Raw genomic sequence first — 25584 nt, 5'->3', positions numbered from 1 at the left:
ATATAGTTTTCACTTAAGGAATTATTGTTGTTGTTTTATTTTATAAATTTTTGGTTTTCTCTGTTGTGTTTGTGGTTTTGTGGTTTTCCGAAGAGCTTTCGGAGGTAATCAGTTGACTCAGATCTACTCAGGTGAAGTTTAATTCAATAACTCCTCGTAGATCAGCGGGCCATGTAGTATCGATTTGTTGTTATTCAGTTTAACCATTTTTAATTTTAACCAATTTAAAAAAACAATGAGACATTTGTTTGTATGGCCTTGTGTTTTGGATTTACTGATGTAATGTTTTTGTAATCCCCGTTTTTTAATTGGCTAATGTTGACGCAATGGACGTATCTTTTATTGGATAGTTCGCCAGTTCTATTTTTGATTGATGGCTATTGTTGACGCAATGAACGTATATCTTTGATTGATAGTTCGCCAGTTTTATTTTTGATTGACAGTTATATTTTTGATTGACAGTTCGCTAGTTGCTGAGATTGACAGTTCGCTAGTTGCTGAGATTGACAGTTTTTTATTTTGAGGTTTCCCATATTTTCTGTATTGGAATGTATATTGTGTTTTTCACCAAAGTTTTTATGGAAATAATCTTAGGCTTTTATTGGTTATTTTCTATAAATTTTGTATCGAAAACAATATTATAATTAGAGTTTTGTATACGTTTTTATTAGAGATAATGTTTTATGTCAATAGTTTTTCGTTAGTTTTCTACAGTTTTTTGGATGTATTGAAAATAACGCTATTTCTTATTTTTTCTTCAGATGCTGTATTGAAAATAACAGTTAATTTAGTTTTTTTTCTGCAGATGCTGTAATGAAAGTAACATAAATTGTTTCTTCTACAGATCCTGTACTGAAAATAACAAAAATTTCCGATTTTATGTTTGGAATCTTCTGTAGGAGTTGTATTGGATATAATATAATTTTCGAACGGTTTACATTTGAAATTTTTTGTAGGGGTTGTATTGGAAATAACATAATTTTCGAACGTTGTTTGTACTATTCAAAAGTTACTTTTCACAAATGATTATGCCTTGATAGTCTGGTTTCATATAAATGATGTATTGTAAATATTAGGTTCTAATTAATGGTCAAAATTCAGGCTTCATAAAATTAGTTACGTGGCAGTGATAAAGGGATAAAAAAAAAAGTCTAAAAATACTAAAAATAACAAAATCAACTTCAGCGTTCAGGGTTGGGAAAGAGCTTGAAGAGCTGTTATCGTTACTTCCATTATCTAAACTAGCAAGTAGCTGTCGCTAAGAATGCCCCGCAGAGCTTCCTTTGGAAATATCCCCAAGTAAGTAAAATAACGCATGTGTAGATTTTAAATTCGTTTTATTGATAAAATTTAAGTCGGAGGAAGAAAGCTTGGTTTCAACTTTACTTTTGAGATAACATGCGATAGACGGTCGCTCACATCTCAAAAAGAGAAGTTATCGCTCACATGTTATCACAGTGGAAACGCCAAAAATTCTGAAATTGATTTGATTCTTACAAAGTAGATGCTTATAATAAAAATAAATATGCTCATCTTTTTCGCCATCCTTTGTTTACTTTGTAAGAGAGTTATAATGGGGGATTCTGAGACACGCGAACGCTAACGCACATACAATTCCTTACAGAAAGTGAGTAAAAGGGTGAAATTATCCTAAAAATTTTATCGCTATTTTTTAGGATAATTTCACCCTTTTACTCACTTTCTGTAAGGAATTGTATGTGCGTTCGCGTTCGCGTGTCTCAGAATCCCCCATTATAACTCTCTTTGTAAGAACTAATTACCGAAAGGCATATTGCCTTCAATCAAGAGATATTGATTTGATTCTTATAAAGTAGATGCTTATAGTAAAAATAAATATGCTCATCTTTCTCGCCATCCTTTGTTTACTTTGTAAGAACTAATTACCGAAAGGCATATTGCCTTCAATCAAGAGTTATTGATTTGATTCTTATAAAGTAGATGCTTATAATAAAAATAAATATGCTCATCTTTTTCGCCATCCTTTGTTTACTTTCTAATAACTAATTACCGAAAGATATATTGCCTTCAATCAAGACTTGTTGATTTGATCCTTATAAAGTAGATGCTTATAATAAAAATAAATATGATCCTCTTTTTCTCCATCCTTTGTTTACTTTATAAGAACTAAATACCGAAAGGCATACTGCCTTCAATCAAGAGATATTGATTTGATTCTTATAAAGTACCAAGTAGCAACACAAGAGATATAATATTAGGTGCGTGCGAACATTTTTTAACCGCGGCGGCCCGCTCAGAATCGGAAGAAACATTATCTGGCACCCAGATGGTGAAATTTTCATCCGACACGCTAAAGCTCTGAAGGTCGGGAAAATTTTCAACATCTGGAAGGTTTACATTACGGAATTTTGCGAAACCGCGTCAAGAATTTTGCAGCGGGAGGTCTGGTAACCCAGCCCTCGTTTTAGGGGATTGTCGGGTCCAACCAAAATATTTATGACTTTACGCACAAGGGCTGTTGAACCCGACTGAGGATGCGGCACATCAAAGGCCGACTCAACCTCGTCCCCGTGTATCCCAGGCTTTATTTACGTTACTGATTGACGCCAGAGAATACCCTGGTGTTGGCTGATGCGAGTTCCCCCTCTCAGAGGGGGAACTTCTCAAAACAATACGTCATAAAAAAATCTGACGTTACAAAGTTACACTGCAATGCAATATTAGACACGTATTTTTCAATACGATTGTTGGACATTTTTTTGAGTTTTTCACACTGGTCTTTGCAGGGTTTCAGTTTCTTAAATGATTTCTATTATATGTATATCCAAATAAATTTGTGATTTATCTATATTTGAAGAAAAATGATTGGTTTATTTATGCAACGACTTCAAAAAAGAAGAACGAATGAAAAAAAAAAAAAAAAAAAAAAAAAAAAAAAAAAAAAATGGTTTCAAACCCAGGAACGAATGAAATCTGACGTTTTGTTTTTGAATTACGTAATCTAACGCGTTCGAAAATCAGCCAATGCCAGGGTATTATCTAGCGCTATCAGTAAGCATCAAAAAGCTGATAATGCGCAGGGAACGAGGTTGAGGCCGACTATCATTCCTCTCCGATGGGAAATTTGCCCGCTCCCTTTAGAGCTTTAGCGTGGGCGGCCGCCAATCCGCCATCGGAATATCAGATAAGAAGAAACATGAATCTGAATTCTGAACATGAATATTTTTCTGGCGAGCAAGTCCGCTACGTGAAGCAACAAAAGCCCCTGCGGGGCAAAAAATGCTTGATTGTTTTTTGTTTTTTGTTGTAAATTCTAACAACTTCAAATCTGTTTTTGCCCCCGCAGGAGCGCAGCGACGAGGAGGCACTTATAGTTTCACGCATAGATATTGGACTGGAATCTCGAATTCTTGCGCGTTTTGTTTTGTTTTGTTTTGTCGCGCAAGTCTACCCGTAATTAGTCTCTTCCGTAAATGTTCGGTTTTTTTTCCGGGACGGCAGTTGCTAGCCTAAAAACTTTTTCTTTATTAAATAGCAGGCGCCGCGGGCATTTTACTCAGCTTTCGACAGTAGATTCTATTCCGCTTGTAATCTGGTACCAGATGTGGAAATGTGCTACGACACGCTTTGCTCTGAAGGTCGGGCATATATTGGCCCACTCCTTCAGAGCTTTAGCGTGGGCGGCCGCCAATACGCCATCGGAATATCAGATAATTCCGCTTGTAGAATTTTGCCCAATTGGTCAACATGCAGGAAATCGAATGGAGAAGTTTCTGGGAGTTTTTTAAATTCAAGTTCTCTCCTGCTGCAGTCAAAATGGAAGTCCAGTCAAAATACTTATACCAGTATACGCATTTACTTTTGACTTTCGGATTAAACAAGATATATACATATACCAATCAGTGAATTTGCTGACAGTAAAATTACTATCTGTCTCCTGTCTTAGACATTCAGGAGATTGATTCATTTTTCGACCCAAACAGTTTGTCCCCGATAATAATGAGGTGAATAATGAACAATGATTTAAATGATAATAGTAGAACAATGATTGAATATTGAAAATTATTGTTGGTGGTTGAATTGGCAACGAAATTCCACTGTAACTAAATTTATTCGACAGTCGTCATTCATTATACTCTACTCCCAACAAGAATGCTTAAAGATCCTGTGTTATGGTACTTCGACAGTAAGTACAATTATTTTTTTCTTTGTGTACTTTTATGAGACTTGGTTTTATTAATCTTTTATGTTTAACCTGTGTTCTTGTTGATACTTACCCGGCACTATTTGGGAGATTATTATCAAAGATTGAAAGAAACTTTTGGTGAACTATTTTTGAGGAAATTTCAGTACACTCACCATATATCATCTAATTTCATGTTTCTTATTTTCCCTTTAAGCTTTTTATGAATGAGGATTCGTTTACCTTGACAACGCAATATTACCTCGTTACCGATACTATTACCACGTTACCTCATGATTTTCCATCCTTCTACACGATATTGCTGTTGCAACTGCAAGATAACTGGCATATCTTTTTAATGTAAACAATTTTGTCCATGAGATCCCTTATCATACCGTTGGAAAAAGTCCTGAATATATTTCCTGTTAGTACCTGCTTCCTGCTCATCAATATTGCCTCGTTACTGATACTATTACCACGTTACGTCCTATCATCTTCCATCCCTTACACACAACGCTGTTACAGCTTCTAGATTAATAGTATATCCATTTAATGTAAACAATTTTGGATCACGATATCCTTTGTTAAACAGTTGGAAAAATTTCTAAGTACGTTGTTACCTGTCAATTTTTGGTTCTTGCTCGTTATGTTTCTGGCTCATAGCATTTCTTATGCTGTTTGGTTCTACTATATTTCATTTATATTTCAAATTGGTTGAAATAAATATAGTTGCATGTCTTTTGATTGGTTTAGTATCTGTAACTGTCTGTAATTGATTCTACCTGGACACTTTTCCTAATGAATGTTTTAAGATTTGTATTTTATTCTTTGTAAAAAGTAATTCGCATTTTTAGGAAAAAAATATGTTTCATTTATGTTAGCTTATTCATTGATATCTCAAAGAAAATGCTGAGAAGAATCATTCTAACTATTCCAAATCATTTCCAGACTTTTGCTATAAAGCATTAAAAAGCCTTAATTAGCATTAATTAGTTTTTACAAGCATTTGTATTAATTAGTGGGTGGCAGTTAGTGAAAGCTATGGCTAGTTTAGCGAAGATAGAGAAGACCTTTCGTCATTATTAAGTTGTTTTAAGTTAATCAGTTTGAACAAATTTTGCCAGTCATTTACTAATTACTATTTATTTTACTGGCCCAGGAAAGCTTGTCAACTGGGTAAAGGAAAAACTGAATCTTTGTAAACAAACTTTTGAAAAACAAAACAAAAAAATGTTTGAAATAAATGGTTTAAAACCACTTATTACTTTTATCTTAATGTCTATGTTTTCCTCGGTGTCCGCTAATTGGAAGGAAAAATCAGGTTTTTGACCATTCCGTGCAAAAATTTTTGTCCGCTAATTGGAGGTGTCGGCTAAGTGTCCGCCTTTTGAAGATTTTTTTATAAGGATTTGACAGGGAAACGAGCGGGGAAAAATATTTTGTCCACTAATCAGAGGTGTCCGCCTTTTAGAGTGTCCGCTAATTGGAGGTTCTACTGTAAACTATTTCAGATAACTCCGTCATTCGCGACATTTACCATTTCTTCAAAGTTATAATTAAAAAATATTTCGCGAAAGTAAATCCGAATGTAAAGAAACCCTAAATCTTTGAATGTGACCTAGTACGATTTTGAAAGATTAGTATTAAATATGTGTTTTTTGGCATTTTCGCCGGGAGATTTCATTAGAAGCGATTACCATCATGGTAAAGTGGTTGGTAAAGGTTGCTCGAGACTCTTTTGAAAAGTAATATATGTTATAATTTATGGAATCTAAATAAATAGTAGTACTATTATCGTCCATTGTTATTCTAATATTTTTTTGACATTAGTTTAGTTTATATCTTCTATATCATTAAAAAAAGTTGAAGTAACTCCTGAATGACTTAATTTTACTACCATGATGTACATTGACTGATAAACCGTGTCTTACGATAGTGTTAATGGGATGCCAAAAATTACCAATTTAGTAAAAGAAGCTCTGTCAAAACCATGCCAAATTTTGGTTAACTATATTTTGGGCGGAAAACTTTAGGAGGAGAAACTTTCGCGAGACCGAAGACTAACGAAATTTTCGACGCAAACCATCAGGAGTATAAATGAATTTCTTTCAGCAGAAAATGAGCAAGAAGTGCCGAATTCTTGTCAAATTTGATATGCTAAAATTAACATACATGCTTTTTGATTTGAAAAATTTCATTTTTCGAAAATTTCAAGGGTTTTTCGGCGCGAGCTTTAAGGAATTGCCCTTTTTAGAATTTTCAAAAGCATGGACTTTTCGCGAAAAAGACCAAAAAATCCTCGAAAGTTTGTACGCTTAAAGTAAAGTAAGATTCAATATCCACGCAAATTGCTTGTCGTGACAATTAATCCGATTAAAATAGTGATACAAAGGATGTATAAGAGAACTGGATAAACAATTTATAAAACGGTGGAGAGCAAGGCATTGTTTAACTATTGTTTCGGAATATTTGCCCGCAAAGTACAACTGTCATGGCGGCTCGAAGATCATGGATTTAAAAAAATATATTTCGTCAATATTTCGTTGAATAGTTTCGTTGGCACTATATAGTGAAATATTTCGTTGAATAGTAAAATTTTGGTTAAATAGTAAAATCACAATTTTGCTACGGCAGGGTTTTGGGCGAAGTGATGGCCATGTAGTAATTTGGTGTAGTGGGTGTTAAACTTTTTTTTCAAGTGAAATAAAAGATTCTCTTTAAGAACGATGAATTGGGCACCGTCGTGACTACACCAATTAGCCTATTTCATAGGATTTCACCCCCTTATCGAATTTCAAATTTATTGTATGTTGTGGCTATTTTGATAAAAAATTTCTGAACCAAAAATTTACGAAAAGCCATTATTCTTTACAAAATTAGGAAAAACGTTTTTGGCTGAGACGTCAGCAATATAACTCTTCGAAATTACTTCTAAACTTCTTCAAGTTTTGCAGGGAGATAAATGGAGCTATCAAATGTCTTTCATCGTAAATAAAAAAATATTTTTGAAAAAAATGATGACGTCAGCATTTTTTAGGAAAAGTTGAATTTTGTCATCAATTTTTTCCAATTTTTTTTCGGATGAAAGATGTTTGCTAGCTCGATCTTCCCACCAAATTTGAAGGTATTTTGTTGTAAATTTGAAGAGTTATTAGCATTTCAAATTTTTGCTGACGTCAGCAAAAAAGCGTTTTTCTTAATTTTTAAATTTTTGGCCCAGACATTTTTGAAAAATGTATAAAAATAGCCACCTTATAAAAAGAAATTGAAATCCGATAAGGCGGGGCAGAACCTGGGAAAATACTACGTCAATTTAGCTGTTTTTTGCACAGGACCTAACTCTACTCGAGATACATAAAAGCATTGCCAGACGCCTCGTTTTCAAAATAATTTTTGTTACATTACCTGAACATCGTTAGACATAATTATCGTGTGTGAACATTTGTGCTGTATTGTTTCAAAGTTTGTAATAGCCTTTTGGGAATACATGACGTATATTTAAATTCAAATTTGAAGTAATTATTCCGATTGCAAACGAGGCCTGTAATAATGCTTTTATGCTTCTCATCATTCCGTATTTGAAACATTATGGAAGTATTATATACCGTGAGATTGGGTAACTTGCATCAGTGGAGGCTAACATGCATAGCCCTCAAATGAAACACCTGGCTGGTCATTAAAATACAAAGTTAAATGACCAGCTAGGTCATTCATTTGAGGGCTATGCATGTTAGCCTCCACTGATGCAAGTCACTCGATCTCACGATATGTATTAGGGAGCGGTCGTTAAGTATAACACATACCTGGGTGGAAGATATTTTTTTAGGGGGACTTTCAATTATATACCCTGACAAAAATTCGCAATTCGCAAAATTTTCTTACCCTACCAAAAAGAGAGGTAAAACTTTTACACCCTACCAACGAGATTTACGAGTACATGAAATACCGTATTAAAAATCAGTGCAAAGTGCAATTCCATGAAAGATATATAGAAATATATTCTATGGGAAATGTAAAACAAGAACACAAGGTTTTTTAAACGATCTGAAAACGATCTGAAAAACGGCTTTCCAACTCGTCGTATTTCGACGACATATTGGTTGTCAAAAGATTTCATACCCTAATACCCAAACTTACAAGCTTTTTTCCATTCCCTACCAAAATAAAGAGGACAATTTTCATGACCCTACCCAAATATCTTCCACCCTACCGTAACTTGGTATAATGTTGGCACTCCTCCTCTAGTTTTGACAACCTTTTTATCAGCTGAAATCTATAAAAAGATTGAAACTGTTTTTTTTTTTGCTTAGTGGTCAGAGAGGAATAATGCTTTTCAAACAGTGATTCCGCAGCTTTTATATTATTCATTTCTTTAAATATGGGTTACGGAATTAGACGAGGGATGTCGATATTAGACCAACTTACGGTACCAAGTTCCATACTTAATGACTGCTCCCTTACATAAGAGAAATTAAGATCCATTTTTTAGTTCCTTCTAGGCATAACAAACATAAAATGTACAGAAGCTTTGGGTAAAAAAAACTAAAAATTTCTTGTCTTACATTACAATAGATACCGAATATCATAGTTTATAAAAAAAAGTCAGGAGATATCCGGAATTTTTAGAGAATTTTAAGATGAAAAAACATGGCTTTTTTTATTAATCCAAGATAGCCACTCCGCGTCGAACCATATGATTTTTACTTTTTATTTGTACAAAAACTATGCAGGCTCTCAAAATGCGGGATGAAAATGCATAAATAATAAACGAGATGATGATGATAAATAACGAGATTGCTCACGGGAATTTCTAACCCACGCGAGCAAACCCGCACCTGTCAATCATATTTTAGACCTGTCAATCATTTTTTAGCAATATATTCAGTTCTAGTTTTGCTTTTCTTTTCACTTGTGGTTCTGAAAAAAGTATTTGTAACATAATAAAAAAAGACGAAAGTAGATTTTTATGCATTTTTTTAGTTGAAAGTTTTGGAATACTGGATATTCAAGAGAAGGGAAAGTCAAGACTCTTGACTCTTGACTCTCCACTCGCTAACCAACCTGATCCATTTTGAAACTGTACTTGTACTTGAACTTGACTAAAACTGTACTTGACTAACTTGAGCCAAACTGCACTGAGATGACACTAGTTAGAAAATTTTTGTTTCTTAAAATTATAACGGGAATTTTCATATCAATAAGCCCATAAAACCAGACAAAGTTTGGTCAAAGCTGACAAAATAACAAAAGTTCAACGCACCGTATAAGATTCGAACTCTTAAAATAACATTCTCAGCTATGCCAGTCCACCGCCTTAACCACTCCGCCATACACTTAGCCTGGGAAAGCCATGCTATGATTTATTGTTTCATAAACTGATGGCGAAATTATAAAAAAACACACGACGGGTCTCCTGTCTACCATACAATGGGTCATGTTCCATGTGATTAACAATAAGATAATTTTATTTGGCATGACCTGTATAATTTTATTTACCCTGTCAACGTATTAACTTCTTAAAGGGAATAGCGCTATACTTATAGTAGGGGTCAGAGTTGCTGGTAATTCCATGGTATACTCTGAAATACATGCTGATGTCAGCCCGAAAGCTGATTGGCTTAACCGACAGTTATACGTGGTTTGAGAGTATAGCTAAAACTTTGTTATGTTTTCAACAGTAAACGAAAGTGAATGAAGACAAAATGTAAACAAAAAGATTGCAAAGAAGTTTTCGAATAAATTCACAATAGAATGTCTTCATTTAAAAATAGAAACAATCGATTTCATTCAAAAGAAAAAGACATTCTTTTTTTCTTTCAGTTTTATGTAAGTCTTTTTGTGTTGTTGTTGAACATTATAGTAAATTATATTCACTTTTTTGAATATATTTTTTGGAATAAAGTCACTTTTGGTTTTTGTTATGATCCAGCACTCCTAAATACTCCTCCGTATGGGTGTTTGTGCCAATGCTAGATCAGCATTTCATAAATATACCATGCGTCGTTCCCTTTAAACAAATGTTTTTAGATCATTTCCAACATGCGGGAGCCGATCACTCATCGAGATTTTCCTGATTTTCGGGGGATTTTCAGGACTCTGACTGCAGCAAACGGGCTGTAAACCCTGCTAGTGCCTGTAAAATTAGAATTTCCATCTGGGAGGGTTAGGACACTCTCCAATCTAGACTGAAGACAGGAGCTTGTTCTTGCATACAGGACCCATATACAGCAGTCCAGACACAGCGTACACGCGTGGGCGATTAAATACGATCGCGCGGGATGCTATTCTGATTCGCGGGTTCGCAGACCTATACTTCCTATAGGAAAATTCTATAAGAAACTTTTTCGCTAGAGGATGAGCCGAAGCCTAGCGGGTCTAAAAATTCCCGTGAGCAATCTCGTTATTTATTAAAAAGTGCACAGGTTTGGCGCTACCATTTTGTTTTCCCTTTTACCCTACCCAACCGTTGCATCATGGGGGATATTACTCCGTGTTAAAAAAGTCACGAAAACGTCGGTTTTATCTGTCGCGATTCTAACCCACATGAAAAATGACGTTACCTTTAAAAGTAATGAATTTCTTTTCTTTTCTTTATTGATATTAAACTTCTATCAAACCAAATGAAAAAAATCAAATGAAAACTTTAAAATGAATGTAAAATTAATTTACCGAATGAGAATTGAATTTAACGAATGAAAATCGAATTTACCGAATGATAATTGAATTTACCGAATGATAATTGAATTTACCGAATGATAATATTGAATTTACCGAATGAAAATTGAATTTACCGAATGAGAATTGAATTTACCGAATGATAATGTTAAGTTTTATCGAAAAAATAATCGAGTGAATATTTCTACAAACGGCTCTCCATAGACTTCAAACCAACAGATATGATAATATCATTTAAAATCATGGAAAATCTAAAGACTTTTTGAAGTTTATCTTTGTTCTTGTTGTTCGGTAGAATCTCGCCTCGGTTAATCCAGACATCTAGACTAGTAACCGCACTTAAAAATCTCCCTTTCACAGATATAAACAAAATGGAGGCACGAGGAGCAAGAAAACCAAAGGCAGCTGCCTCTAAATCTATGCTTAAAAGAAGTTCAACATATATTGCCAGCTTTTATAAAAACCCAGCACGATGGTAAGTTATTCTTTTTTTTTTAAGTGGTCTATGACTGTGGTGCTATGAGATATTTACAAAAGCCCCCCTCTTTCTTTTGATGTTGGTGTTGATGATAGTCATCATAAAACCAGTACCAGACAATCTCAATCGAACGGAATGGACGATCGAACCAGTCGAACCAAATCGAACGCAATCGACCGATTGAAATTCGATTGTCGAACGCAATCGAATCTCAATCGAACGTCAAAATTCTGGGTGATATTCGATTGGTTTGATTGTTGTTCGAACGACCCTGCCTATGCCCCGGACAGTCTGGGGTTTTTTTGATGCGTGCCCGGGGTCCGTATTATTTGTTTTTGAGAGACTACCCCGGACGCCCCAGACAGCCCGCGCGGTCGCTTTTTATAGAATCGCTGACCGCGCGGGCTTTTTTCTAATTATACGATATACGTCCGGGGGGGTAAATTTATGGCGCAAAAATTGGAGCCCCGGACGTAGGTCCGGGGAAAAAGTTATTTTTTTCAGACCCCAGACATTTGCCCCGGACTGTCCGGGGCATAGGCAGGGTCGTTTGTTCGACTGGTTCGATCGTTGATTCCGTTCGATTGAGATCGTCTGGCTTTATTCTTGCAGCTTCTCAACATCCAAGCTCTCAAATATCACAAGCCAAATGAAATTACTTTTGATTTCCCGTAGAAATTATGCGATGAACAATCCGGGGGTCAATGAATCGACGATCGAACGCAATCGAATGCAATCGAACATCAATCGAATGCAATCGAATATCAATCGAATCTGAAAATTCCGGTAATATTCGATTGAGATTCGATTGCGTTCGACAATCGAATTTCAATCGGTCGATTGCGTTCGATTTTTTCGACTGGTTCGATCGTCGATTCCGTTCGATTGAGATCTTCTGGTCATAATTCTTTTGATTAACTGATAACCACGTTGCCTTTGCTCTTTGTGTTTTCAGATTTACATTAAGTTTAAACAGTTAGTTTTTTACCTCTTTCTGGCTTCTCAAAATGTTATTCTTTTTTTTTATTCAGGCAAATGGTGAAGCACACAGCTATATTTCTTGGCGCAATTTGGGTCGCAAGAGAATTCTCGGATATTGATCTTATGACGCCACCTCAAGGAGGACCAATGTAAATCATCATTGCTCAAATCAGCCAGACCACCAAACAGAACATGGTCGAAGTTTATCTCAAATGAACTTTGGCTCACTACTGAACCTGATGTTTCTTTGATAAGTTTTCAAAACAATATTAGAAAGCCATAACTTGATAGCCAACTGGTATATATTCTTTATTTTATGAAAAACTGATATACATCATAAGTTTTGTAAATAATGCTTAGTTCTATGACCTGAAAATATATTTTCATATTCAAAACAATCCTAAAAGAAAAATAATTTTAACAAATGGCTGAATAAAATTTTCAAACTAAGAAATGAAGATGAAAAATTAAGAAAATAAGAATCAATTTCATATACTTTAGACGTGCAAACTTGAGCAGAAACTTTTGCGAGGTCGAAAAATCGCAAAATTTACAACATTTGCTTTCGCGAATTTGAGGAAAAAATGTTTTTCGCGAGCATAAACATACGTGAATCGTTGGATAAAAATTAGAATTTTCGAATGAAAATTGCCTTAAAAGTGAAAAATATTCCCTATCCGTTTAACACCGTTGCTTTTTGACTTTAAAAAGGCATTAAAAGATAGAAATATGCCAAAAGAATTGATATTTATTACGGTTTAGCATGAAGGTAATAAAGATATAAATGGAGAGTCAATGCCTTTTGTTGCTTTGGGAATAAGATGATTAATTTTGGGTATACTCGTAGGAATATTTAAGATGAATGAAAAGACATTACATTTTTAACAAGTATATTGAAATATAATAGCCTTTTCATGAAAAATTGAAAAAAACTTCACATAATAAGCACAATTCTCCAAACTTCTAGGGGAAGCTGCCCATAAAGCCATCGATAGATTTAAAAAAGAATTACGTGTTACGATTAGGAACCTTGTATCGATCATTTTGTCAGAGTATGAAAACCGCTGCCCACTTAGACGTGAAGATTTTAAGATAAGAAACTTTCAATGATAATGTAATGCAACTCTCAATGTTAACAAAATGCCAGCCCAAAAATGTATCCTTATGAAATTAATATACTCTTTTAGTCCTACATCAGTTGAAACTATTTCGAATCGCATTTTAACAAGGATTTTCGGCAAAATTAAGTTTTTCAAAATCAACCAAACAGTCTCTTTCCGTTCTTATAAATTAATAAATTGATGTTTTTTGCTTCCAATGATGGTACATCAAAGAAAAGCCGCTTTGAATAGATTTATAAAAGATTTCAACGACCATTTAGATCATTACCGAGACGTTTTCTCTCCATCTATATCTTTATTACCTTCATGGGTTTAGAGGTCTTATAGATTTCGAAATTTTTTGAGAATTTTTCGCGAACATAAACTTTCGCAAATCGCCCTGTTAAGAATTTTCAAAGACACTTACTTTCGCAAAAAAGGCCAAAATTCGCAAAAATTGCGAAATTTTCTACTCGCGAAAGTTTGTACGCCTAAAGTAGAGTTGTACTAATACTATCACTTTTAAATCAAACTTTCTTTAAGAATTAATGAAATGATGTACTTCTGACTTAAGGCCTACTCTTAGGTGCCAAATAAACGGGGGGGGGTTCGAATAAACGGGGGGGTTGGAAAATTTTCGAAATTTTAATAAACGGGGGGTACCTAATTGCCGGGGGGGTTGGAAATTGTACTTCTGAAACCCCAAAAGTAAGGTAAATATAGGCTAAAATCAGGCTATTAAGAGCAAAATAAGGGGCCTTCTCTTTGACAGCTGAAAATATTCTTAAGAATTAATAAACGGGGGGGTCCTTATAAGGTCCGGGGGGGGGTTGGAAAATTTTCGAAAAATTAACAAGCGGGGGGGCCCGTTTATTTGGCACCTAAGAGTACAAATTTTCATAATTTTTGGTTTCATTTGTGAGGGTCAATGTCTTTGAAAATTCTTAAAGGTTTTATTTTTAACATGCTTCATATCAGGACGTTGTCTCCCTAAAGTATCCCTATTGCCATATATTGTGCTGAATAAGCTTTAAAAAGATTTTCATTTCCCATTTCTGACCAATCTTGCTCCACATGACCCGTGTGTCAATTAAATGTGAAAAAGCTTGTAAACTTAGATTGACAAGTAAGCGAACGAAATCACTCTCATTTAAAAAAACAAACTTTTAACAGACAGGAAAATTGCCTGCGATTACCTCAGAAAATTTCATTAAAAATTTGAAAATCTACATAACTTCAAAATCCAAATTAATAGAAATTTAGAGTACTTTAGGCGTACAAACTTTCGCGAGCAGAAACTTTCGCGAATTAGGAATATTTTAACTGTTTTAAGTAGAAAATTTTGAATTTTCTACTTAAAACCAGTGTTTTGATTGTTCAAATTTACTCAAACCACAATTGATGGACTTTTGGAGTACATTTTCTTTGCTGATTTTTTTTCGCAAGTATAAACTTTCGCGAATTGCCCTCTCGAGAATTTTCAAAGACATTTTACTTTCGCGAAAAGGGCTAAAATTCGCGAGATTTGCGAAAGTTTGTACGCCTAAAGTATAGTTTTAGCCTATCAGCTTCTTATACAGTCTTAAAGATGAAGAACAGCACCGTTATTATTGGGTTACAATTTTCCATTTTTTCAATTTTTATTTTCCAATGTTGTTTTAATTGGATTTGGAGAGTCTGGGTCAAAATTCCAGATGCCAAATCCACTCGACATTGAAGGAAATGGTCTAAGATTGAAGATTCAATGAGTGTTGCTCTTCAACTTTTTCGAGAAGATATCTATTAGAACATATTGAGATGATTTAATCAATTATAAACAACTTTTCAAGCTCTCTGGTGCACCCACCACCTGTGTGGATGAAGTTCACCCATTTTCAGTCATTTCCAGCTTCAGGGACTGCTAGCAAGCCTGTAGCTGTAGGTGTCTTCTGCCAAATAACCACTTGTAGTTCATTTGGGGAATTTCCCAGGTGTCAAAAAGACTTTTCTTGGCACTATTGAGGAATTTTTGAAAAGTCTACCGACCTTTTGTCCGAGATTGTGCAATTAATTAGCTTTAACGCTAAAGTTAGGGTGTATTCACACTGAAAGTTTCAAGCTAATGGTCTTTAACGTGTTTAAATCTAAAAAAATGTTTTGTTGATAGAACGAAAAAAGTCTAAAAGAGAAAAGAACTTCTTCCTGATGCACGTGAAAAGTTCAAGCGATGCACGCTTTTTTCATAAGAAAAATAAGAATAATGCAGACCCTCAGCAAAAGTACACTATTGTTATAAAAAAGGGATTTAGTAATCATTTTTTGGGGTAGGTTTTTAAGTTTAGTTTTTATTAAGTATTCAGTATTTCGACAAAAATGTACCGAATCAGAAAAGGGTCTAAAGACTGATGCAATAGATAACATTATTGAAACAGAAAATCAAAATATAAGCATAGGTATAGTTTTTTTGTTGACTTTTTCACCTTCGTTAATTTTTGGATTATATTCCAACCATACTATACCAGGCCTTACTTACTTAGATTTTTTGCCACAATCAAAACCACCCATTGAAGAGGCAAATGAAAAAAAATTAAAACAATATTGAAGCATTGAATGAAATCAGAATATTTTCAAATACAGTAGAGCAAATAAAATTTGTTAAATTATTATGACAGATATGCGTAAGTCAAGTGGAAAAATGCACTTAAAATTCTAAAAGCTACTGTCAGCTAACCAATAAACTGAGGTAAATATACAGATCGAAATGCTTGGCTAAATAAAGATTTAATTGCGTAATCTATTCGTTCTCGGCCGACAATTATTTTCAGGAAAAATGTTTTAAAAGTGAACCAATACTGGAATTCAATCAAAACTGTAGATTTACAGGAAATTTTACGGTTAAAAATGCTACAGGTTTTAGAGTTTATATTGTGATTTCGAAGATTTATAGATATTCTAATTTAAAGGATTTTACACGATCATCGACTTTCTCGAATTTGCCTGTTATGAATTTACAAAGATATTAACTTTTGCAAAAAGGGCCGGAAAATTTCAAAGGTCTTTATGCTTTAAGTAAATGACTATATTATACAACATAAGGGTTGTACTTTGTGTACTGCGATCAATGAAAATATAGTCTAAAGAGTGCTTGCCTTAGTGAAATGGGCCATTCCAATTTATATCCATACAGGGGGGAACATTTCCTAAGTGTAACCCGAGAAAAATTTCCAGGGGATCTTTTATCTTTTTTCCAAGGGGCTAAATAAAAGTTATTCTAAGATTTCCACGGGGTAAAAGACTGATTTCAGTTCGTCCACCCTCACTTTAAGGTATGAAAAGAATCTTTCAAAGGGCATTTTTTCCAGGGGGTATCGACACATAATTCAATAATTGTTTTTTGACTTGAAAAGGTTCGTCCAGCCCCCCCCTCCCCTGTATTGTTTTTAATGGAACAGCCCAATATAAACTATGATTTAGAAGACAACAGTTCATTCGCTAGCTGAGAGTGACATAAAATATAAACAATCTAATATATAATCTAAAAGTCTTTAAAATCAATAAAGAATAATTATGTATATCTAAAACAAGTTAAAACCTCGTTGTAAAAAATCCAAACATATATCCACCTCATCAAAATTAGTAATTCAGAACAGAAATATATATTCCTTACAGTCTTGTAACAGGTCTAGGGGGTCCTCTAGGACCATTACCTGGTCTCTGACCCTTATTTGGCCCTTTGGGTCCAGCACCATTTGCTGGTCCAGTAGCGCCGGTTGCAGAGGCCCCACTCGGAACTGATTTAGCGTTCTTTTTAGTAAACTGTCTCAAACGCTCACGAGCGATTTCGAACTCCTCAACACGCTGAGTTAAGGCAACCTTTTGGTGTATAGCCTGTTTAAGAAGTTGATTTAAGGTTCGTTTCTCTTCCTCAGCTGCTAGAATAGCTTTTTGTTTCTCGTGTAGCTCCTTCAAGTATTCTTCGCAACGTGACGCAAACATACTACGTAAAGACGCAAAAGTCTGACACTCAGATTTCAATGATTTGATCTGTTTCTTGAGCTGTCCGTTCGCTTCACTTTGAATCTGTTTATCATTCTCATAGCGGCTTTTTAAATTGGCCAATGCAACCTCATAAGTTGATTTATTCGCTTTTAAAACAGTTCGCAGTGTACTAATCTGCTCACGTTTGGTAGTAACCAAAGATTTCAGTTTCAAGATTTGTTCTTTTAACAACGCATTCTCTGCTATGATATCATTGTTTTGCTCTCCGTTTGTGTCACCCTCCTTCGCTGATGATGTTTTCTGTTTATTCATCGTTTTCTCAACTGCAACGTTCAACGTTTGCACTTGTCGTTTCACTTGCGTCGTTAATTTCAAGCAGTCCGAAGGAGAGCTCATTTCACCAGGTTTGGCAATTTTCGAATCCGTCTGCTCTTCCCCGTTGATGATAACAACTTTACATTGTACGCTCAACAATTGGTTCAAAATCTCAACCAAGCCATCATAAAGATTCTTGAAAAGTCCGTCACCCTCTGAAGCAGTTTCTTTCAAAACCGAAACTCTCTCCTTCAGGTCTTTCACTTTCCCCTCAGATTCTCTCAGCTTCGATTTCGTTTGTAATAAATCATCCGATAGTTGTTTACTCTCACCCTTAGCACTCTCCTCCAAAGCATTCTTCTCATTCTCGACATCAACCAAAAGTTCCTTAAGTTCATCGGTCTCTTCGCACAACCTCTTAATTTCCAACTGGTAAGCAGATTCGCGACTACGGACGTCCGATAATTCCTGCAACTGATTATTCAAGGTATACTCATCTCCTTCTTCAGATACATTCCCACTAGAGCCTCTACGGAGAAGGGACGTAGCATCAGCAACTATATCGGCGTTAGAGGCTTGTCTTGTTAGCTCTTTTTCCAAGTGCTCTTTTTCTTCTTGAACTACCCGTAACTGTTCTTCTAGATCGCGAACTTCTCCACCCTGTAATTCTTTAAGGATGTCATCTACCACGGCTGAAGTAAAAATAAAGACATCAATTATCAGTAAAGTAACATTAATGGTCCAATCATATAGAAATAGTGAAATATCATCTTAAGGAGATCGTGGCATATTAACGGGTTGACCCCACCATACAGTCAAAAAATGAATACGTAGTCTTCTTTACTTAAATCCATTATTCGAATCTTTTTGTAATTCGAACGAAAATAGTGGCTCCTTCAGCTTACAATGCGCGTGTAGACTTTACGTTACCCTTGACAATCCGAATCAGAGTTAACAAAAATCTTTATATTTTGATAAAAAGGCTGGCGGCCTTACACCCAAAAATGAATGCATTTTTTTAACGCTGGAGCTGCAAAACCTGCAAGGCTTTATTTATGACAAACAACAGATATTTTTAGAACACTTTTTTAACAACTCATTCTACAGTAACAGAAAGAAGAATGATTTTTTCTTCAATACCTGGGCTTGGCGAAGGATGCGTTGTCTTGTATTCTTGTTCAATTTGTCTCACCAAAGGATGTTCACCGCCACCATCCATGTCAATACGCCCATTGAAGTCACCTGAAATGTAATTATCTTTCTTCAAATTCTAACCAGGCAATTTCCGATCGTGAACAAGAATAAAGACCCTTTTCTGTATGTAAATAAAAAAAAGTAAGGGGTTAAAAACGTCAGAAGTAACAAAAAGAAAAAACACGTTTTGAGACTTATTATTATGACTCTCGATTCAAACACAAGTACCTTAACGGAAGAAAATTTCCATTACCTTTTCCGTAAACCATGCCGCATTTCTGTGCAATAGCTTGTTGTTTAAGCTCATTAATTTCTCTCTGATTGTGAGTGATTTTTTCGCGCTGTTCTTTTAGTGATTCAAGACTTTCGTGCAACTGTTTTTCGAATTGATCACGTGCGCTGGATGCCATTTGTAATTGTAATCGTAAGCTGTCAATCTGAGAATAATAATATACTGTAAGTGAGCAAAATGTTTATCTGGTTGCTGCAAACCAAGCCGAGAGTCTACCCCCTTTTCTATTTGCCTGGGAGGTTCAATGCTGAGGTGGATCGCAACACCTACTCTCAGCTCTAAGTAACTTACCGCCTAGATCAGGTTACTATCCAATCTTAACTACCCATTCGCTGAGTTGGCGGAAAGACCGGTGATCAAACTTCGATAAAAATTCTTCAGTGTATATCTAATAATTGATCCGAATTGCGGCTCACTTAAATCCATAAGTAATGTAGTAGCTACAACAACTACCTGTCTATAAAATAGCCTAAATCATATCATATTGATTTCAAAGCTTGGAAGGGGCTAGATTTGAAACTCATGAATGGGAATCTCCCAGCCAAACGCGTGACCTGCATGGTTTTCACTCAAACACCAGATTGAACTGGATTGAAAGTAATACCCATCGCCAGATTTCGAAAAATGGCGCTTAAAAATAAAGAAAAGATTAAATCTGTCAATCTTAATACGGCGCAAATATTAGAGGTCATACTGTTTCTTGCTTGAGAAAGGTTTTAGATAACTTTTTAGCTACTTTCAAGGCTTTAAACTCAAAGGTTTTCTAATGTTTAAATCTTGAAAAAGGACAACAAACAGTCGCCATAGGCTGCTAGATGAAAAAAAACACAAACCTCGTCTAAAAGACTTTGATTTTCTACTTTCAATCCTTCGAATTCGACCATGGTTTGTTTAGCACGTGACAAGTTTTTCTGTAAAGAAGTATTTTCTTCCTCCAATGTATTGTATTCTTCATTGAAACGAGCTTCTTTGTTCTTCAGTATTCGATTCTCATGCATCAGTTGGTCTTTCTTGTTGACAAGGGTCTATAAATATATTATGATTTTTTTGTCACGAAATGTTTGACTCAATTTTAATAAGCTCAAGTAAAGCGCTCAATAGTTTGTTAGAATCACTTTTGACGGATGGATGGTACATATTCAATTATAATATGATCATACCGATACTAAGACCTCCAGTAAGAAAAAGAAAGTAAAAAAAAACAAAGTAGTGGTAAAATGACTAAATTTGGTGAAGGGAAGCCTCTATTACTTTTTCTATTTCATAATTCACAGGAGGTTTACAAAACCTATTCTCACTTACACATAGTGTCCACTGGTTCCCCCTACTAAGAATCTATGACCTATATTACAATTGGAAACATTGTAAAGCTCAGGTTTCATAGCCCAGGAAACAAAAAAACAAAAAATTTATACCTCGTGTTTCTTTTGAAGTTCTAAATAATGTTGTTTGGTCAGTTCACATTCTTGTTTGAAGTTCTTCTCACTCTTCTTCAACTGTTTCACTTCAATGTGAAGATCACTGATTTTGCTAGCGAATGCAGATTCTCTTGTTGTACTCTCTTGGACAATGTTTCCATGCTGCTGATCCACTTTATGTGCCAATTCATTGCTCTTTGCTTTCAAAAGCTTGATTTGCTATAACAATAAAAAAAATATAGAGTCTCATCAAGTCTAATTAGTCAATTTTTTGATTCATTGATGTCATATTTTTTATATGGAAAGGCACAGAAAGTGATCTAAAAGAATTTTTCGCAATCATCAACACAGTTCACCCATCAATTAAATTCACGACGGAATACTCTCATAGTGAGATCAACTTCCTGGACACAACGATAACCATAAAGAACAATCGACTAGATTACAAGATCTTCAAAAAACCAACAGATCGGTCATCATACCTCCATAATACCTCATACCACCCAAACAACCTAAAAAACAACATCCCATACGGTCAAGCACTAAGGATAAAAAAGATTTGCTCCAACCCCGAAGAATACAACCAATCCCTCCTCCAAATGAAAGATGCATTCATCAGAAGAGGATACAAAGCTGAAAACCTCCATAAACAGTTCGACAAAGTTAAGATTAAGAACCGGGAAGATCTCCTAAAATACAACAACACCAAGAATAAACAACAAATCGCCTTCATCACTACCTTTAACAAAAACTTACCACCTATTCGTACCTTACTGGAAAAGCACTGGGATATCCTAAACATCAACGAACGGTTTCAAGATACCTTCCAACAAACACCAGTCATTGCGTATAGACGCAACAAAAACTTGAAAGATCTACTTGGACAAACATCAATATCCAACAACAAAGTCTCAAGAAAACAACAAAAACTGAAAGGAAAGTGCCAGCCTTGCTTAACAAGGACAGGAAACCTTTGCGGTAAACAAATAATGTCAACCTCGACCTTAACCAGTCAACAAACCAAAAGGACGTACCAGATCTTCCACAACGTTAACTGCAAAAGCACTCGCATCATCTACCTCCTGGAATGCAACAAATGTCACATCCAATATATTGGAAAAAGCGAGACCCAATTCAATCAAAGACTCAATAACCATAGAAGTAATGCATACAGACCACGACAAGAAACAATCCCAGCGTGTAAACATTTCCACCAAACCAACCACGATTTCAACAGAGACGCAAAGTTCACCATCATCGAACAGATCAACGAGACTGTAGAAAGAATGAAAAGGATAATACTACAGAGAGAAAACTTCTGGATCAAAGAACTGAGAACCCTCGCACCTCATGGGTTGAACCAAGAACTCAATCTTCTCCAACCGAGCGCCTAAGTCTGATTTACACGTTCATTTTAGACCAAATTCAACTTATCAGATGGCCCCATTTACACCAACCCATTTTCAAGCCGAAATCGCCTAAAATGACGTATTTGTCCAATTTGACGTCAAATAATTTTGTATAAAAACGCTTTTTTTTTCTACAGAAATATCATTCCCTTGAGAACGGACCGAGTCCGAAACATGTCGGGAAAAATCAAAATATAATAGCCGCATTCTTTTTCACTGTCCAATATACAAGATAAGGATAGGTTTTGAAAAAAAAATTAAAATTTGAAAAATCTTCTGGAGTTGCTACCCATGGGCACGCATGACGTCATCCAGGTCCTAAAATATTACCGGACACGTTTGTGGTTTGGGATTGTTCGCACCCGTCCGATTTTTTTGTGACCTCAGCTGCCTGTCTATAGAGGTAAGTTTAGCCTAGCCTAATTATCAGCTGTCCGGTAACATAGACCTTTTCGCCTTTCCAGCCGCCATATTGAATTGTATGCAAAAATTATGGTGGCCGAATTGCTGTGGTGAAATTCCCTTAGAAAGTATGCAAAACATATGCAAAAAGAAAGTATTAATATAAAACTTACATGCATAATTAGCATTATATTAAAGTGTAATCTTGTAGAAGAAAGATTAAATTTGCTTCTTTTGAAAACTAGAAATAATCAAATTCGCTCATCTCTTAGAACAAGCACTTCAAAAAACCATAACATTAGACATAAGCTCAAGCTGAAAAATCACCCACGAAGGTACAAAAATAATCCTTATTCGGCTGACGGTAAATTATTCTCCTAGGAATAGAACCGCCAAACGATCAAATCAAAACATCGATCTGAACCCGCTGAATGCGTGACGTCATAATTACTGCTTTCAGTTTGCGTGTTTTGAAAGTTGATGTGTGTACTCCGTCTTTGTGGAATTTTTTAATGGCATGAAAACAGAATATGCAATGTCTTTAAGAACAAATTCCTAAAAGGCTTTTTTTGTTCGGTAAATATTTCTTTTTGGATTAAGAAATTCCATCTTTTATTGTTCTAATGATTATAAAATTTATTTATAAGATGCTTTGTTGTCTTTTTAATCTTTGTGTAAACTTGCATATGTTTTGCATATTTTCCAACTAAATCCAACCACGGCTTTTTCGTTCCTATATTTTTGCATACAATTCAAGATGGCGGATGGAAAGGCGAAAAGGTCTATTACTAAAAGAATATTAAGAGCTTATTTATATGTATAAAAAAACACACATTATTTAATTTCCTAAGCTGCCTTTATAAATTACAGGAAATAATACCCTGCTTTAACCCTTTCCGGACGCATGATTTCACAGCTATATGACGCGAACAAAAATTTGATATTTGACTGGCTTCACTAAAATTGCAATAGAAAGTGATTGATAAAAGATATCACGATAAGTAATACCTCATTTTTTTCACATTTAATAGGGGTTTTGAAATACCAAAAAAAAATTTTGAAATATGGCTGACACCTGCTCACGTGACCGAAAAATCGGCAGATTTTTTTTCGAAACAGCAAAATTTTTGACTTTGAATAAAGAAATAGAGTAAAAGGCATTTGATTTACGTCTTGAACTTTGAATATGATTTAGAGAATTGAATTACTGACCGGGTAAAGAAAATTTCATGTCATAAGCTTTCCAAGAATCTGAGTAAAGTGATTTTTTGTCCAAATTTTTGAGCAATTTTTACCTTACAGATTTAGCCTGAGTAAATTTACAACAAACATTGAAATGTTATAATTCTAGTTGTAAACAAGATATGGAAAGCGGTTTTTTGCAGGTTACGGGAAATTTATCTCAAAATCATTATTCAAAACCATGTTATTGTATTTTGGCGCGAAAACTGTTAAAATCTTTTACAAAGCTATGGGCCACCCAGTGGCCCGTGCGTCGTATAGGAACACGATTCATGGGCCACCCGGTGGCCCGTGCGTCCGGAAAGGGTTAAAGAACGTTGTGCCTAAGGGAGTACATATTCAACCAGTTACATCAATATGCCTTCTTACCTGTCTTTAAAAATATAAATAAAAGTAATCACGGAAAAGGTCGCAAAAAAAAAAGACATAAGTGTGAGAACAGAGTAATCAAACTCGTTAGAAAAAGTACCATTAGAAGTCATAAAAAATCAACCTGAATAAATGCGATTGAAATTCCAGAGAACTTTGTAATCCCCAAACAACAACATTACATTACAACGGATGTAAATACACAGAGAGTACGTCAAACTCCCATCACATAAATTTTACAATTACTTCAGAGTAGACTACGCTTGCCACCGAAGAGGTTTATTTGGAAAGGGTAATTATATTTTATTGTTCGCTTCTTTTTTAAAGATTCGCCAGGTTGGAAAAGTATGAATTTCTTTGTACATATTTTACCTACCCCAAATATTTAGGGGGCTGAGTTTTAAACGAATTGTCAAGTTGAAACGAACGATTAATGTATCAAGGTCTGTTTTATTTACCCCCTGGTGACTTAACAACAGAGACTTAACTTGATGTTACAATCCAATTATTGAAAGTTTGTCTCGGCCTTTTTATAATGAGCGAGACATACGTTCTCTGATTACGTAATTTTCATATTGACATTTTCGAGGCATTTTGATGTACCGTAAGTTGGGCTAATGTCGACATCCGTCTTCTAATTTCGACACCCTTCTTTAGAGATAGGAACAATAGAAACTGAGGAAGGTCGGAATAGCTGATTGACTTTGACAAGCGAGCGCAATGCGAGGAAAAATCTTTAGTCTATCAGTGATTTCGACCTTCTTATTATTCCTATCTATAAAGAAGGATGTCGAAATTAGAAGACGGATGTCGACATTAGACCAAATTACGGTAACTGTCAACATATGACGTCTGTGTCCTTTTTTGTTTTGATTACAATATAAAATGTCTAAACTTATGGGTATACCTCAACAGCTTGGCTTAATTCTTTGTTTTTGTTCTCATATGTTTTTTCAAGCTCTTCATACTTGTCTTGGATCTGCTGCTTTTCTTCCAAAACTGCCAAACCATACTCAGCAGCTTGTACTTTCTCAAGACAGGCCTGTTGCAGATCAAAAGTCAATCGGTCGATTTCTTTCTTCAGATCTCCAACTGTCCCCATCTCACATTTTCTTGATGATTACAAATGTATAATATTAAACATGTAGACTCTGAAAATAGTTTTTCAAACAAATTTACCATCAATCTGCAAAATATATTACCCCAAAACCGTCCAAAACCATTGAGAAGCTTTTTCTTTTTGAGGTCAAAAAGAGTTCGTCTTCAAAACAAACTAGCCTACTTACCCGCGTTCTGATTTCCCGAGAAAATTTTACGAACGGAGGCTATTTGATCTTTTATCATGCAGCAAATTTTTTTCTCACGCCATGAAATTGAAAGTTTTTTTTTTTTGGGGGGGGGGCAATGAATATAGAGTCTAAGGAGGCGCCAAGCAAAACTTTTTACTTTGCAAAAAAGTGGGGGTGCTGAAAATGAAAAAATCCTTTTCTCAACCATTTTATAGTGTTTTCCCTTCCCAGAAAAGAAATGTTGATTCCCGGGGGGGGGGCACTTAGGCAAAAATAGGTA

The 25584-nt window shown here is 35.1% G+C and overlaps 1 protein-coding gene and 1 long non-coding RNA gene across 2 annotated transcripts; one reads left to right on the top strand and one right to left on the bottom strand.

Annotated features, from left to right (window-relative positions):
* Positions 1 to 11151: 11151 nt before the first annotated feature.
* On the top strand, positions 11152 to 12694 carry LOC136816736 (uncharacterized). The gene is made up of 2 exons (XR_010847977.1): positions 11152 to 11312; positions 12347 to 12694. It is a non-coding gene; the product is annotated as an uncharacterized lncRNA (long non-coding RNA).
* A 3287-nt stretch (positions 12695 to 15981) lies between these two features.
* LOC136816735 (protein bicaudal D homolog 2-like) lies at positions 15982 to 25274 on the bottom strand. Its single transcript, XM_067073055.1, has 6 exons — positions 24923 to 25274; positions 20591 to 20812; positions 20009 to 20200; positions 19137 to 19320; positions 18830 to 18931; positions 15982 to 18381 (listed from the first exon to the last, which is right to left on the bottom strand). Exons 1-6 carry the CDS (start codon positions 25115 to 25117, stop codon positions 17039 to 17041), a joined length of 2238 nt encoding a protein of 745 aa, XP_066929156.1. The 5' UTR covers positions 25118 to 25274; the 3' UTR covers positions 15982 to 17038.
* Between the last annotated feature and the right edge of the window lie 310 nt (positions 25275 to 25584).

This window comes from Clytia hemisphaerica, unplaced genomic scaffold (assembly GCF_902728285.1).
Source record: "Clytia hemisphaerica strain Z4C2 unplaced genomic scaffold, Clytia hemisphaerica genome assembly, whole genome shotgun sequence".
In the NCBI taxonomy this organism is placed as follows: Eukaryota; Metazoa; Cnidaria; class Hydrozoa; order Leptothecata; family Clytiidae; genus Clytia; species Clytia hemisphaerica.
This window is presented reverse-complemented; position numbering and strand designations above follow the sequence as displayed.